The sequence below is a fragment of the Mustela nivalis genome (genome assembly GCF_964662115.1).
Source record: "Mustela nivalis genome assembly, chromosome: 12".
NCBI lineage: Eukaryota > Metazoa > Chordata > Mammalia > Carnivora > Mustelidae > Mustela > Mustela nivalis.
This window is the reverse complement of record NC_139031.1, coordinates 82,901,230-82,918,705: the sequence shown is the minus strand read 5'-3', so window position 1 is coordinate 82,918,705 and position 17,476 is coordinate 82,901,230. Positions and strand designations below refer to the sequence as shown.

The window sequence follows — 17,476 nt, the reverse complement described above, 5'->3', positions numbered from 1 at the left end:
GCATAATTCTCCCTGGCCCTAATCTTAGAAGTAAAATGAATCCTTAAAAATTACAAATTATTCTGGTAAATGTGAAGCTGAAAGGCAGTTTTCAGCTCTCACTTTCATGTATTTTTGGCAAATCCATTTACCTCAATATGGCATAAACATGACTTTCAACTAATCTCACATTTATTCCCTTTGAAAGACTAAGTTTTGTTGGCCAAGTGCCTGTCCCCCAGTGAATAAAGCTATTATTTCTTTTTCCTGCTGTCCAACGTTTAAAGCAAAATTAGTGATCTTTGAGGTCTGTGTGGTCAAACTGGCACATATTTGGGACCCTATACACACCATCTGACTCATCATCTGCCGGCCAGGAAAGGCACAACTCCTATGTTGGGGAAATCTGTATTTGGGTTTCCGGTGTATCTTCCTGAACGGGGTATATTATACAGAGCCTAAGAGGAAAGTCAGTACTGGGAGAAAGCCCCCAGAAAGCTTTTCTACATTTTTCTTGGTTAGTAGATGTGCCTAGGATCTTGAAGGAAGAGATGACACAATGGCCTGGGGACTGCCTGTGTGACCTTAGAAGGGTAACTTAGCTTCTGTCACCTCAGTGTCCTCCTTTATGAGGGTAATAGTACCATACTGCTCTTTGGGGGTTATGAGGAGTAAATTACATAATGCTTGTGAACTACTATGTCTGAGGCACACGGAGCATTTAGTTGACAGTTAATATCACTAATTAATGCCACTGCTAGTTCTACTCTTGCTAGCATGTCTTAGGCTTCTAGATCGAACATGTGGAACATAAGCAAAAGTATTACTACAGTTTGGCAGGGATTCTGAGTATTTGACATTTGTTATCTATTTATAGAACGGAATAAGGCAAATGAGAGTATATTAAATTCAGATTGTCATACTTGAATTCTAGTCATGATTTTTAATTCTATGTATTTTTATTTTTAAAGTTTGCTTAAACTATTGCTTTTGCAGGAGCAAAGAAAGCAGCTCAGTTATTATCAATCCATCTAAAGCATATGGCCCTGTGCTAGGCAGTACCTGGAAGGAGGTTTAAGACATAACCACTGCCTTTAAACTTATGGGAATCAACAATACACCATGATGAAAAATAAACAACCAACTGAATCAATATTTATATCAACCATAGTGAAACAATCTATACTGATATTGAAAGACAAAACTACCCTTCATTTTGTAATAAGAGGTCTATGCTTGGATTTATGTAGTCATTAACATCTGGAGGAAGTTGACCTTTCATGGACAAGCCAGTATTGTTATATATACAAAATGTGTATTCCATGAAACTTTACATTGTTTCCAGTAAATAATACAAGTATTTTAAAATAAGGGGCATTATCTGCACCCCAAATTTATGGGGCATATCTGGAAGGTTGTGTTTAGACAACAGTAAGTTGAGGAAAGAAAAAAATTTTTAAAGTATCTGTCTTTGTAAGTTGATGTTTGCCAAAAGAAAATGAGAAAACAAGACAAGGGCAGAACTAGGCTCATTGTGGAGGGAAATGGCCCAAGAGCAGACAAGCTGTAAAAATGGAAGCCATTTCCTGTCACTTAAATTTTTTTTTTTTTCTTTTAAACTAGGCTCCACACCCAGCGTGGAGTCCAACACGAGGCTTGAACTCACAACCCTGAGATTCAATGCCTACCCAGCTGAGCCTCCCAGATGCGTCCACATTATCCTTAATTTACGGTGTAATCTAGCTGTAGAAATCTTTAGTTTTGTGTTGACGGCATTTTTCTCAGATAATCAATGAACCTAAGTCTACGTATTTTCTCTTTATCACCTGTTGCAGCAAGTGCAAATTAACTTTAGCTTGAGGGGAGAGCTTCAGCTATACCGAGGTATTTTTCTAAACCAAGTCTAGGATTAGCAGCTTTGTATTAGGTTTTTAAATAGATAATTTTAATCTAAGCATCACAAAGGCACTCTGAGTAACACATGCTCTTCAGGATGAAACACTAAGTACTCACTGTAACAACGTCAGGGAAATTCCACCTAATCTGGCTGCAGAGAAACAGCGTGTACTGACTTCTCTGGAATTCCTTAAAGCTTCCATTGTTGAGGCAGCTTTTTGTTTGAGCATGGTCAGATTAAGGAAGATGGCAGGATGAGGCGGACCAAGGTTCGAATCTTTACTTTGCTGCTTACCTGTCAGACCTCAACCAAATGATGGAACCCTTCCTGAGCTTCATTTCTCCCAGCTGTAAATGGGGATCGCACTACTTTCCTGGAAGCTGTGGGCAGCATGTGTGGGGGGTACCTGGAGAACAGTAGGTGTTCAGTGAATGAGCGCTTTCTCTCAAACTCAGAGGATCCTGGAATGGCATCTCCACGGTGATGATGCTGGGCTTGTTCTCCCATGGCCTCAGCTCCTGTACATTTCACAGGGTGTTGTAGCAAGCACACCTTTCCATGTCCCATGGCCCTGGGTGTGCTCTAACCAGGTGCCCTTCTGGGTCTGAGAGAGAGGCTAAGGCTTGAGCACTTCTTTGCTAATAAATGAACACGTTTTCTCCTCATTCAGGTTGCCTGCTTCTTCAGCGTCAACAAATTCCTGCCTATGGTTCCCCTGAAAGGAGCCACAGTCTCTGCGTTGTTCTTAACCCCCTCTTTCTGTTCTCAAAGAAACAAAACAAAGCAAAACCTCCTAAAATAAGTGGAAAGAATGGTACCATGTTCTGGTAGGACCCTAACCCAATGACATCTAGCTTTAGTTCAATATTATGAATAAGTCATTAATTCATGCCAGAAATGAAACACACACTGTCCCATGGCACGTTATCCTAGAGTGGATTAGCAGTTCCCAGACCACACTTTGAGAACGTCTTCACTAGCCTGTCAGGAGCATCACTAAAATTTCCCATTTTCTTATTTTGTGAATTAATCCTGCACACGCAGACCCTCCTCAGTATCAGACCAGGACTGTGTAGGCCGTAAAACTCAGCAATGATTTTTCAGGAAGTAGTAAATACTCTGGAAAGATTTCCTTAGCCTCATAATTCTTGGATTAACTACTTCCAACTTAGCTCTTTCAATATTTTTAGGTTTTAATTTGGGAACAATAAAGATACAGGATGTTAGCAAGCATTTATTAAAACGTCAAGACCAGTGTCTTGGAAGTACGCTGTGTGCTCACTCCGCTTCCCTCCACAGTGCTCCCACCTGTCCTCTTTCACATGTGTTTTCCCTTGAGGTACTTTCCCCACAGAGGCACACCATGTCTTCGATTTAAGTCACATTAGATAGGCAGCATTTGGATGTGTTTTTATACCCACTTGTTTACATAAATTATATTATGTGGTGATTTAAGATAAAAGGGGGTTCTTGACAGCCACGGCTTCTGATTAGCAAGAGTAGGATCCAACTGGCTACCCTTCCTGAGCATAGCTCCTGTCCTCCTCTGCTGTCCCCCAGACCACCAACCACGTTGAGTCTGAACCTGAGAAAAGCTTGCAGTAGATTCCATTGTCACTGGGGAAAGTCCTCAGGTGGAATCGCAACGCGCGGCAGAGTGGAGGGAGGGTTCTCAGATTCAAAGAGCATTTGTAATCAACCATGAAAAGGAAAAACTAAGAAACTTACAAACCTTTCCGTTTGCAGTCCAGCGTTTGGATGGGAAACACGTAATTGTAGCAAAGAGAAGAATCCACCTCAGGCTTGATGACTGGGGGTCTCCCGGACACTTGGGGTCTCGGGTCTAACCGTTCGCTTTCTTCTTCGCTGCATAACTGTTCAGGTTTTAGCTGCCTCAGTTTTTTGTTTTTCAGTTCTTGGGGGCTTTCGCACTTGGCGTAGTTCCCCAGATTCCGGTTTCTTGGAATCTGCAACATGGAAATAAGCGTTTCCATCTCGCAAGTACAGTGCCAGGGGTTGTCGTAAAGACGCAGGTAGCTCAGGAGAGGCGTGTAAATGAACACCTCCTCCGTCAAGACTTTGATCTGGTTGTGCTGCAAGAGGAGAGTAGTCAGTTTGTTTAAACCAAAGAAAGCGTCGCCCTCGATTTTGGAGATCTCGTTCTGTTGCAGATCCAGGCTCTTCAGCCTTTTAAACTTGGAAAACATCTTGTTCTTCAGTATGCGGATCTTGTTTCTCGCTAACAGCATGTGCAGCAAGTCCTGAGGCCAGTCGGGCAGCACGTAAACTAGTCTTCTCTCTTGACAGTCTAAGTATTTCTCGTGGAGATACGTGTAGACTTCGCAGGGGAGGCCTGGTGCGTAGCGTTTGACCGGGCTGGAGCCTCTCCTGCTGCCGCCGGCCCGGCCATGATTGGCTCGGGCCCTCGGGCTCGGCTTGCGGAGCTCCAGGGCTTTACAAAAGAAGAGCAGGATCACCACGGTAACCACGCGCATCCTGACATCCAGCTGGTCCCAATTACTTGGTGTGACAGGCGGAACAATGAAAGTATTCCTTTGAAATCCAAGCTTGGGCAATCTTAACTAATGCGGTTCGGAACAAAGAGACCCAGCTGAGGTATGGTGGGAGGCCCTAAGTTGCAAGAGAAAAAAAATACATGAAGAACCATTGTGAGCGTTGTGTCATTAACAGCAGCTTCAAAACAAAACAAAACAAAACAACATTTATTTTCTTTATATATATTTTATTGTCGTATAATTGATGTATAACATTATGTTTCAGATGTATAACATGATGATTGGATATTTGTATGTATTATGAAATGATCGCCACAGTAAGTTTTTTTTTTTTTTTTTTAAGCCAAGACATTGCAATTAATAAAGGCACATTCTAAACGGTGGTGTAGTGGGCCCTCCCACTTACCTGGTTCGGTGGCTAAAGGTTTGGGCCCTGAGCTCAATGAAGACTTTCCTACTCTCTTAACTATGTGACCTCACAGTCACATAGTCACATGGTGCACCTGGGTGGCTCCGTCAGTTAAGTGTCTGCCTTCAGCTTAGGTCATGATCCCAGAGTCTTGGGATCAAGTCCTGCATCAGGCTCCCTGCTCAGTGGGGAGGCTGCTTCTCCCTCTGCCTGCAGCTCCCCCTGCCTGTACACACACACACACACACACACACACACACAGTCTCTCTCTCTCTCTCTCTCTCTCTCTCTCTCTTTCTCTGACAAATAAATAAATAAAATATTAAAAACAAAAGAAATATGTGACCTCAGGCTAGTTATTTAACCTCATCTTCAGTTATCTGTAAAATGGGGCTGAGGACGTGGTGTAGTATTGTCAGGAAAATGAAACAGGCTCATGGGCAGAAGATGCTTATCAGTGCCAGGTCCCCGGGAAGTACCCCACAGTGCTAGAGCTTAGCGTTAGGAAAACTGAAACATGTAATGTATCAGCACATTGGATTCAAGACAATCAAGGGATTCTTTATAGCCTTGAGACATGCAGGGGGGAAAAAAAAAAGAGTAGATCTCCAGTGGTTGTCCTCCCCAGCTCATTTTTTTTCTTTCCTGGACTATCTCCCAATTATCCAACCACAATGAATGTGAGATCCAGAAATGCCCAAAGTATACTGCCCTGTCCTTGTCAAGTCTTGCGTATTTTGGCTCAAATGTCACCTCAGCAAAGCCTTTTTCCGAGGACTGTATTTAAAGTGGCACCTTTTCCACTTCCTAGCCACTCTCTACTCTCTTTTTAATTTTTTTTTACTCTCTTTTTTATTTTATTTTTCTCCATTGTACCTATCACCATCTGTCCAAGTAGATATTATACTTCTTTTGTTTACCATCAGTCTCCCCCACCTAGGATGTGAACTCCCCAAGGGCAGGAATTTTTGTCTTTTTTATTTACTGCTGTATTTTTGGCACTTGCAGAGTTCCTGACACACAGCAAGTTCCCAATAAATATTTGTTGAATGCACGAATTACCTACTCTCAAGTAACAATTCTATAAAAATATTAATATCATCAGTTTAGTTATTACATTGTTTTCGGAATCTATTTTCTGCCTTAACAGGTATTACTAGTCTCTTCTAAGATTTGCACACTGTAAAGCACTGCTTTCATTTTTAAATTCTGAGAGTGATTTTGGTTTGCATTTATTACTTAGGACACAGTCCGTTCTTGGAAGAGGAAGAGATGTTCAAAATCGGTTTATAATGAGTAACATTGTTGTTGTTATTACTGTGGGGCTAAGTGGTTATGAGCAACAGATGTATTTTCTATTCATTGCAGCAGTGTGAATGCAAGATCACCCCCTTGCCTGGAGTCTTCCTGCCTGACGGGGTCTTCCCCACCTAGAATGACTTCTCCCTCTTTACCTCATGCATTCCTCCCCTTTACTCTTTTGTTTCCTCTCCCTCAGATCCTTCTTCTCTGTCTCAGATTTGGAGTTTTACTTCTTGTCTGTCTAGACCGGGAGTGTGGACTGTGTAACTCTCTGCTATCTAGGTCTTTCTGTACATGTGTCAACTTCCCCGAGACCATCATCCATGCGGTTCCCTCTGGTTCCAGACTTAATCAGGCACTTGACCTCTCTGATCCTTTGTGTTCTTCTCTGAAATTCACTGTAAATTGTATGAATCTTATTTATACAAATTATAAATATTTTGTTAAGTAGTATGCATCCTAAATTATTTATAATGTCCATGCTGATGTATGAGGGGAATGTGTGCTGATGTCTGCAACTTACTTTAAAATGCATTAAAAATAAGATGGTTGAAGGATGGATAGAAAGATGGATGTACAGGTGAATATGTGATAAAGCAAATACAGTGGAAGTGTAGTGGGTATATATGCACTATACAACTCTTCAAGTCTTTCAGCTTTTCTGTGTTTGAAAATTTTTACAATAAAATGATAAAAGAAAACAAAAACCAAAAAATGAACAAAAAGTCATGCCACAAAAAAAGTAGGTTGGTTTTCTTCCCAGCTAAAAGCTCTAAGTATATACTGTTTTTCCCAAAGCAGTATTTTCCTTTTCCCCCCTTTCTTCTGTAATCCTCAAATGATAATAAACATGTGTATATAATTTTAAAGCCAGAAGAAATTGGTTTTCTGGGAAAAGGAACCATATACTTAGAATAAATTACTTGCCAAGGTTTTTGTTTGTTTTCTAATGAATACATCGCATTGAATGTAGGAAGGAAAATTTTAAGTTTAAACATTTGCGCTCTGTTGTTTAATGATGTTTAACTTGTTTGATTTAGGCCTCTGTAGAAATCTGCAAGAGCTGAACGTCTCTGACTGTCCAACACTCACAGTGAGTATATGAAGCTTATTTTACTGTTTTTTTATTTAGATTCAGACTTGCTATATTGCGGTGCCAATACACAGAGATTTTTGCCAAAATACAGGCATGTGTGTTCGTTTAGGATCAAATGTGTAAAAAAGCAAACTATGTTAAACATAGTTGGCAAGAAATTTTATCCCACTTGTATAATGTGATTATTAATCCTGTAGCTATATGACCAAGGTTGGAGTCTCTGGAAAAGTGAAAACTATTTAACAATTATACAAAATTAACTATGTTTATATTTAGGGTCATGTGTGTCTGAGACAGGAAAAAATGGGTGCCAGGAATGACAACGGGATGATTTTAGTGGTCTTCATGGCTATCAACTGTATGCCAATGAAGATGGAAATGAGCCTGTAACCCTGGCCAGTTCCTTTCTGGTCCCTGTCTCCATGTCTGTCTTTGAGCACATACACTTTCTAAGAGGCAGGTCTGATCATTTCACTCCCATTTTCCATCATGTATAAACACACTCGCCATCTACACTATTCCATGAAGTCAAAGCTCTTTAACATTACTATACCTTGGAGACCCTGTGTGGTCATGCCTCTGCCTCCTCCCCCAGCCTCATCTTGCTCCAATTCCTGCACACACATGAAGTTTCAGCAACCATACAGGGCTACACTTTCTTTGCTGGATGATTTTAGTGGTCTTCATGGCTATCAACTGTATGCTGCTCCTTGCTGTTTTGCTTCTGCTTGGGCTGTGCTCTTTGCATGGAATGCCCTTTTACTTTGTCCTCAGGTATTGCTTTCCTCTTTGTTGGGCTTTAAACCTTACTTTAAGTACCGCCTCCTTCACCTCCTTTACCAAGACATCCCTGTCTCCCAGGGCTGGGCTCATCACTGCTCCACTGGGTCCCTAAAACAAGTAGCCCTAATCACAGCATTTCTGCCTCCTCCACTAGCCCAAGGGGGCCAAAGGGCAGGAGACGTGTCTTGTTTTCTGTGGTAGTCACAGCACACGGCACACACGTTGGCGTACTGAATAGTCTACATCTGCTTAATGAATGAAACTGTATGGCGATCCCGAGCAGGTAACGGAGAGCATGGCATAAAACTTGAGGTTCCACCTTGGGCTGACATTTTTGTATTCTTAATGAACGTTACAAAAGTGAGTATGATCAACCTAGAGAGAGAAAGAAGGTATGAGAAGAGCTCTTAGGATGAACCTTGGGGATTGCCGACTTTTAGAAGTAGGCAGAGGAGAAGAAATATCGAAGAATCTTAAGAAAGGCCAGTAAGAGAGGACACCTGGGTGGCTCAGTCAGTTAAGCATCTGCCTTTGGCTCAGGTCATGTTCCCAGGGTCCTGGGATGACACCTTGCATCAGGTTCCCTGCTCAGGAGGGAGCCTGCTTCTCCCTCTCCTCCCCACTTGTGCTCTCTCTCACTATCTCTGTCTCTTCCTCTCAAACAAATAAAATCTTTAAAAAAACCAAAAAACAAAAAACAACCAAAACAAAACTGTAGGAGAATTTGGGTAACAGAAAAACAGAAGAGGCTGATTTTGTCATGCTCTTCATTAAGCAACAACTCCAACAGGGCGTCCAGACCCTCCAGGGTTGTCATTCTACTTCTTTCTTTCACACTTGTTTCATTCTGTGGATATTTTTAGTATGTACTACTTTAAAGATATTTTTATCTTTATATGTAAAGATATATAGGGAACGTGTATGCTATAAAATATAGGTGTTCGAGGGAATTAAAAATGAATCAAGTCTCAGTTCCTGCCCTCAGGGAGCTTCAGTTCTGCCCTTGAATAACAGATCACAGTCTTTCAATTTGGCTTTCTCATAGGAAAGTCGAAGCAAATGCCATCTGCATTGAATTTGTGAATGTCAAAGTCTTTCCCAATTTTGGAGTCTTAGACTATACAGGGTTGATAATTTTATCCAGCTACATTTTACTATTGTTTTTTCCCTTTGAAGCACAGGCTGGGAGACAGGTTTAAATTTAAGGAGTTGAGTAACATTCATTCAAAAAGCTTTATTTCTAAGAAGCTTGCCTTAGGAGTATATTACATTCGGAAAGATTTGGGTACATTGTGGACAAATTCAGAAACCATTTTGCAATGGGGACACTCAAGCAGCATTTGCTTTTATGTGCTCTCACCTTTGGGGACTGAACCTTGAGCTCTTTTAAATGCTGAGACTAGGATTTGTCTGAAGTTTCTTGAGGTCCACGCTCCTCCAGACAGGAAAATGCAGCAAATGGTTTGTTTCCTTGTCTTAAAGGAAAAAGGAGTGTCCTCTGTGGTGCATAAACATACTTCCTCTTCCTGGCCCCACATTTTCATCTTCTCTGTGGCTGCCTCCCTGAGGGTGTATCAGCTTCCCGTTCTCTCCTTGCCCCATGTCACTTGCATTTTGGTCAGTCATTCAATAGGGGCAGAATTACTTTGATATTTGATTGGCACCATGAATGTTTTTGAAAATAGATTTTGTTTCTATTAAACTACAATGCCATTTATTGTAATTCTTTATTCCTTCTGGGAAATCTTTACCATGTATATTTAATATATGAATGTGTGTATATATGCACATACACACATATATAAATAAATTTATATATATATATTTATATATATTTTAATCTATATATTTTTAATATTTTAACTGTATATATATTTTTAATATTTTAATGGTTAATTAAATATTTTAATTTTTAAAATAATTTTAATTAAAATATTTTAATTTTAATATTTTTATGGTTAATATTTTAACCATATATGTATTTTTTAATCTATCCATCTATACCTAAATCCTGCATTTTAGTGGTGGAGTATATAGAAAAATTGCTGGCAGCTTGAACGCAGTGGCAAGAATACAGCGTTTATTGAGTCCCTGCCCTTGCACTCATGTGGCGTCGGCGCTCAGAGCCTTTCCTAGAGCAGGACTGCAGGAATTTGTACTGTATTATCCACGACTCCGGGGAATAGCTAGGAATAGAACGCTAAACATTGATGATCCTGCTGAAAAGAAACCTTTGCCATCCTTAATGGTGCTGGAGGTGGCCATCGTGAACATGCAGAATTCTTTCCCAAACCACATTCCCCAGGCAAGTGACAATTGACATCTTCCGGCGATGGCCTATTCTTTCCAGGACCGATGTGCCACAAATATTTAAAACTAGCTGACCTTGTCAGTGTTCCTGGGGAGACTCATCCACCATCGTTAAATAAATAAAAGCCTGCTGCTACTTACTCATACTGGAGCATTTTATAAGTAGTTACCCATATGTGAGGCAGCTCTACCGCAATCAAAGCTTGCAATTCATCTGGTCTTGTAAATGTCAGTGTAGGGCTCAGGCTTGAAATGACTGTTTTCCTGTCTGTCTCATGTCACAGTCGCTCTGTTCTCTTATGCCTCAGTGTCAGCTCTGGGGGGAGCTGCTTGAATGTCTGAGAGTCTCACCCCCAACATCCCCAACACTGAACTTCATGTTCAACATGTGTGTACCTTTTTCTTTTTTCTTTTTTTTTTTTTTTTGCTTCAGAACATTTCAAGTAAATTTGGTGAGACTCTGGCTGTTTTAATATGCTCACTAATAGGACCATAGAAACTTAATTACACACACACACACATTTCTATAAATATGTATGTGTAAATATGGACTCACTTTTAATGAAGTCCAATTAAGAGCATTTACTATTCCTGTCTTTCAGAATGACTTTAGCAAGTTTAAAAATAGATGAGGTTTTAATCGCTTTCATGCATCCGAAGAGTCAGGAGTGGTTGACACTTTGACACTTGAGCTCAAATTTCCTGTCAGCGTTGAACTTTTAACAAAGTGTCACTGTGATGGAATGGGACTTTATTTCCAAAGAAAGGGCAGGGGAGAGAGTAGTGAAGCTTCAAACAAAACCATCACCTTCTGTTGAATTTAATTTACAACTAATAACCAAGCATATCAAGAGACCAGGGCTTGCATATACTTTTTGGGAGAGAGAGATTGGGGAAATCACAAAGCCTGCTAGACTTTGGTAAGATTCTCCCCTCTTTTTTTCCTGCAGGATGAATCAATGAGATACATCTCTGAGGGCTGTCCTGGGGTCCTGTACCTCAATCTATCTAACACCACCATCACAAACAGAACAATGCGAATCCTGCCCAGGTAATGCTTCTGTTCTCTGTATTACCCCGAGGACAGTTATGCCCCTCCCGGCTCTGGCTCACTCTAGCATTCCCCGAAGGCAGTGTTCCTTTTGACAGCACCCCCCTCCCCAACCGTGGCACCATGATGGTGGTAACAGCACTGCTTCTTTCCTGTCCCCAAGCGGGTGCCTCTTCTGCCCAGGTGGGTCCAGCTTAAATAACTGGTCCTCTGCTTGGCCAGTGTTCTTGTGTCACTCTTGGAGCAAAGTGCCCAGAAGCTTGAGTTAGGCTCTGCCTGTCTCTTTCTGCTCCTCCTTCCTGGGCGACAGAGCCTGCCTCCTAAATTCTAGTCCCATGTCTGGACTTCTTGACAACGAACACCAGTGTCTTCCCTCCTTGGACCTTGAGCACTGCAGGCCCACATTCCCTCTTGCCATGCTCTGGTCACCTGTTGGGACTTTCACCACCTCCAGGAAACCTGGTACTGGTTGTTTTTTCCACCTGTGAACTGTTGACAACCCTGAACACAGATGCTGCTTTTCCTCAGCTAGTGCTTCTTTAGAGAAGGGACAGAAGAATACAAGACATCACCAAACAGTGACAGAATATTCAAATTCTGTCTTCAGCTCATGTCATGATCCCAGGGTCCTGGGATGGAGCCTGTGTCCCTGGGGCTCCCTGCTCAGTGTGGAGTCTGGGTCTCCTTCTCCCTCTGTGCCTCCCTCCACTCACGCTCTCTCTCAAATGAATAAAATCTTTTTTTTTTTTTAAGTGCATCATGTTTATAGATGCAACACTGCAAATACCACAAAAAATTGAGGAAATATTCTTTTAGGACTTGGAAACTATTACCTGATTCAGCAAAGAAGCCACCCATGTCACTGATAGATGAGTGAAGTCTGTACATACATCTTCGTTGTTTCACTTTTGTCCTACTCATGAATGTAAATGAAAATATTCGTGTTGAAACTATACACATTCCTCAATATTCTTGAACTTTTTTATTTTTTGGTGAAAACAAGAAGTACATCAGAGTCATAGAATTTTATTTTTCCTTTGAAACCAAAGAAGACAAAATTACTAGCTGCCTTTATAACTTTGGCAAAAGTCCATGAACGCATTGTATGAGAATCTAATGATTATATCAACTTTATAATAAAGAGTATTATGTATTTTATTTTCATTTATAAGTTGTGAGCTATGCCTATTTTATATCTCTAAAATAGTAAATGTAAAATAGTAACCTGTGCAAATTTATAGTAAACATATATACATTTGTATGCATATATGTTTTTAAAGTGTCAGTTGTTAGATATTTACTAGTATGCCAATAATTAAAGATAAAATAATTTATGAACTAATGTATTTTTTTTGTAATTTTTGGTCTTCTTATCAGGCACATAGTCTAATTCTAATTTTTTTTTCAAATGTTTTAATAGATATCTCAAAATTTTGTTTTATTCATATGGGTAATCTTTATGATAGCTCTTCAGTTGCCGCTGTAAATGCTATCTGTTATGTTTTAATTTCTTATTATATTTTCTAAATGGTCATTTTTGGACTTGGGTACAGTACAAATATCTTTTAAGGTTTTAATTTGTAAGATTAGATTTAATTTGTAAGCTTTAATATGAAATGACCTCTAAATAAGAATTTAGGCAAAGCTTCTAAGATTTGATATTGTTCTCATTTTCTAAAGAAACTGTTGTATATCTGATTTTCTCTTTGACCCAGTAATTATTTAGAACAGAATTTTTGGATCCAAGTAGTTGAAATTTCTTTGATTAAGCTTCTGGTTTTAATCTCTAATTTTGTACAGTGGTCAAGAAATGTGGACTGAATTATTTCTTTTCTTTTCTTTCTTTTTTTTTTTTGGGACTGAATTATTTCTACCTTGTGGAATTTATTGAGATTTCTTGGTGGACTAGTATATAAAGATAATTCTAGTAAATCATCCATGAATGTTTAAAATAAGAGAGTTTCTTTTAGAGAACAAAACTTCTATGTGTATGTGTGTATCTATGTATAAATTCTTGACATTTCTTACTGTAATAGTGATATATTGGTTGCCTTTTATAATCAAGCTTCCTTAGTTTATTTTGATATTTTTATTTTACATATAAAGATTAATAAGTAGTATGTTTCATTATAGATATAGCATTTTTTCACATAAAATTATATTCTTTATCCTGATCGATGTTTCCTTGCCTTGAATTCTTTATTTGCTATTAATATGGTCACCTTTGTTTCCTTCTGCTTATGGTTCTGTGGAATAACTTTATGTATCTCTGTATTTTTATTTATTTTTTATTATTAATTTTTAAAAAGATCTTATTTATTTATTTTTTTAGAGAGAGCACATGTGAGCAGGGGGAGGCGCAGAGGGAGAGAGAGAATCTTGAGAAAACTCTGTGCTGAGTGTGATCCCACAACCCCGAGATCATGACCTGAGCTGAAATTAAGAGTCAGCCGCTTAACTGAGTCACTCAGATGCCCCTGTGTCCCTGAATCTTTAATCTTTATGCTGGTATATTTTAGATTTGTCTTTTGAAGGAAGCATATAGTTCTAAATTTTCTAAATTTTTCATTCTGCCTTTTTAAGAGGATAGTTTAGAAGATTAGTATTTCCTGTCAACATGGAGCATATGGCCTTATTTTTATCATCTTATTTTATGTTTTTGATTTTTCTGTTACTGTACTATATTCATTGGTTTCACCTTTTGCTATATAAACTATGTGGTTGACTTTTATAGTTTTGAGGTATGTGCACATTCTGTTCTGTATTTCAACCAGTGGTATTTGTGCGTTTTTGGTTTTTTAAAAAGATTTTATTTATTTCTTGGAGAGAGAAGGACCAAGTGTGGGGAGAAGCAGAGGGAGAGGAGGCAGACTCCCTGCTGAGTGGGGATCCTGACTTCGGGCTCTGTCCCGGGACCCTGGGATCATGACCTGAGCTGAGAGCAGATGCTTAACCGACTGAGCCATCCAGGCACCCCTATATGGTTCTTCTGAAATGTGCTTTTAATATGCATTTCTCCAATTACCAGAGTCATGATGGAACAATGACTTTGGCTCCTCCTCCTGTGTTAGACTAGAGATCTAATACACTTTGATTCTCCCTTGAACTTGATGCTTCTCTACTTCTTCCCTTTGTATATAAACACACGAAAATTGTGATTTTTGTTAATCACTTAACTTTCCTTTTAATATTGACTTTCGTGTTTGTGATGATATTTATGGTTATGTAGTCCTAACTCTAGTTTTGTCATTTATTGATGGTCCATTTGTTCCACAATTTCTTTATTCTTTAATTCTGATTTTTATTCATCCCATGATGACTGGGAATATAGTTTTAAGAACCCTTTAACCAAAATGTGAACAGGTGTTAGATTTTTGGCCACTGCTTTCTGAAAATAACTTTCTTTTGTCTTGAAGGGTGAACAACTCCTCTTGGCATATAGTTCTTGAATCATTCCCTTACTTTATTTTTAAAATCCTACAAATACTGCCCCATAATCTTTGATATTTCGGATTAAAGAGAAGTGTAAAACCAGCTTGGTTTTTTTGTTCCTTTGTTGTTCATCTATTTTTTCTGTAACTATGCTTAATTTACTGAGAAATTAAAAACATTTTCCAGCTTAATTGTATTCTTTCAATTAACTTTTCCTAGTACATAGTAACCTTTGAACATTAAAACTTAGACGTTTTCTCAGCCAGGGAAGGTATTTTTCTTTTTTAATTCTTCTATTCCATCTGTTCAGGTTTAATCTTAAGAATCCTCTTTCATTTATAGGTTGAATTCTTATTCCTGTTTTTCAAAGCTGTCATCTTCTTTCTTATCATTTTATCTCTGTATACGTTTCTTCTGCATACTATGTTCCCTATATCAGTAGTTCTCAAAGTGTGTTCCAAGGGTAGCTGTGTTCCAGTAAATGTTTAATAACTAGTTTGGGTAGAGGCTAATGGGATGTTCTGATTTCTGTGGTATAAATGCTACCACCATGATCATTTTTAAGCTACCAAAATGATGTCATTGATCGTGGACTTGGGAAGAAATGCTAATGGTTGGCTCTCATGGGCTGGTGTAAGCCAGCTCCAGCAACACCACTGTGGGGGACCCCGACCCTCTCAGGAGTTCTATGAGGTTCTCTAGTCCCACAATATAGACTATTGCTCAGTACTTTTCTTTAGGCATTTCATACTGATATATGTATGTACATGAATATATGTGTATGAATGTGTTTGTGTGTCTATAGAGAGAGCATATATGTTTGTGTGTGTGTAGAAAGAGACAGAATATATTATAAAATCCATTAAGTCCATATGTGAAAATCTGAACTTAAAAAGTAGATGATTTGGGATAGCATACTTTTAGATAATCCTTTCTCCTAGGAAATTTAAAATAATACTACAACCATGCATAGTTTCTGGGACATTTACTGTACAAATGAAGCTGTACATTTAATGAGCAACAGATAGAAAAACAGGACCCAAAATGAGAATTTTGTTTTGATTTTAACTCTAGTTCTTGCTGTTGAAAGAATATCCAGGGTAAATGCACTTGATATTGATGACTTCTGTCATACAAAAAAAGTGTGCACTGACTTTCTTATCTGTGATAAAAATATATTTCATAATGACTATTTTTGCTTTGTTTTCCATTGTTTCAAATATGCTTGGGTATGTGAAAGGGTTCTTTAAACTATAAATAACCAGAGAAATGTTTGTGCTGTTGTCATTCTCTCTCCAGGGCCTTTAGCCTTTCTTTCCAAAGAAATAATTTGCCAAAAGAATATAATTTATTTGCCCTTCTTGACAACATTGATTTGTCAGCTTCTTATTTGAATATTTTTCCTCACTTCTTCAGGGACTTGCTCAACTTTCTAAAGTTGAAAATGAGGGTGGCTGTTAGCTCATGTCCATTCCAGGACATGTTTGCTTTTTCCTGAATCAAACCCTTTCCATTCATTCCACAACCTAGCTGGCACTCCCAGCATTTCATTTGCCATAGCATCCCAACTGTTCACCCTTGGTCTCTCTCCCTTTCAATCTGCTTTGCCTTATGCTGTAAGAAGTATCACCCTGGAACAATATTCTTGTCATGTCGTTGACATGCTTAGGCTCTAGACTCTTCCCTTACTGTCCTGTAACATTATCTGATCAAACCGATCTGCCCAGGTTTCCTGGGGGAGGCCCTTAACTCCTACCAGATTGCTGTATGCTTCTTGTTCTCTACAGCTCCTCCTCTCTGCTAAGCCATAGCCTTGAAACCTCCAGTCATACCATCTACCAGAATTCCACAATGATTTCTCCTTTCCTTGAAACCTACCAGCAACATTCATTCTCTTATTCACCATTTATTGATCAATTACTATGTGGGAGACATTCTAGGCATATAGGAGACATTAAAGCTACTATGATCTTTGTTCCTTAATGGAGCCTCATCTTGTATAGTGATATGATGTTCGATTATTTTTCATAAAGGCCCTTCAGTTGGCTTGGAAAGTTCTTATTCATAGGTGCTCTCATGTAATTTAGTCTTACCAGTAACCATCAGAGTGGGGCAGACAGAGGAAGCTGTTGCCTTGACTTGACTGGACATCCTCAAGGTCTACCCTATGAATAAGAGGTCAAAACACTCCATTTGGATTTCTGCAGGAATCTATTATGCAAAACTGTCCCTATGAAACTCAAAAGCCCAACACTTAACTCAAAAAAAAAACTACTGCAATCCTCTCTTTTACAGATTAGGCCTTGTCTTGGTGATTTTTCAGAGAAATTTTTGTTTAAATACATAATTCTTCATTCCTTCCAATAGTAATTCCCTGAGGTATTGGTGGGATCTAACACAGAAGGTTTCAATTCGTTAATGGAAAAAAGCCAAAAGAAAAGAGAAAAAGTGACCTCTGTAGTTTCTGGAAGTCTATAAGACTTCTTAAAGATTATAGTAGCAGTAGAAAAATAAATCACAAAGGGAACCCTCCCCCCATTAGAAACACTTATTTATCAAATAATGAAGAAAAGATAAACATAGGCTGCCAACATTGCCTCAAAGTAGAATTAGAAATACCAAGTTGTCTCTGGCTTGAGAAAATGATGAACCAGATCTTACTCACGTAAGGGACTTTTTTGCCAAAATTCAGAATAAAAAG

The 17,476-nt window shown here is 39.0% G+C and overlaps 2 protein-coding genes across 4 annotated transcripts in view; one reads left to right on the top strand and one right to left on the bottom strand.

The window, feature by feature from the left end:
- Window positions 1-17,476, top strand: part of FBXL13 (F-box and leucine rich repeat protein 13) — a 251,845-nt gene that overhangs the window by 127,153 nt on the left and 107,216 nt on the right. For both annotated transcript variants that reach the window (XM_082691862.1, XM_082691861.1), the window contains exons 10-11: window positions 7,144-7,196; window positions 11,243-11,343. In XM_082691862.1, the coding sequence (XP_082547988.1) occupies window positions 7,144-7,196; window positions 11,243-11,343 (154 nt within the window). The remainder of the gene's footprint in view (window positions 1-7,143; window positions 7,197-11,242; window positions 11,344-17,476) is intronic.
- Window positions 1-17,476, bottom strand: part of LRRC17 (leucine rich repeat containing 17) — a 73,690-nt gene that overhangs the window by 52,846 nt on the left and 3,368 nt on the right. For both annotated transcript variants that reach the window (XM_082691917.1, XM_082691916.1), the window contains exon 2: window positions 3,609-4,507. In XM_082691917.1, the coding sequence (XP_082548043.1) occupies window positions 3,609-4,371 (763 nt within the window). In that variant the 5' untranslated portion in view covers window positions 4,372-4,507. The remainder of the gene's footprint in view (window positions 1-3,608; window positions 4,508-17,476) is intronic.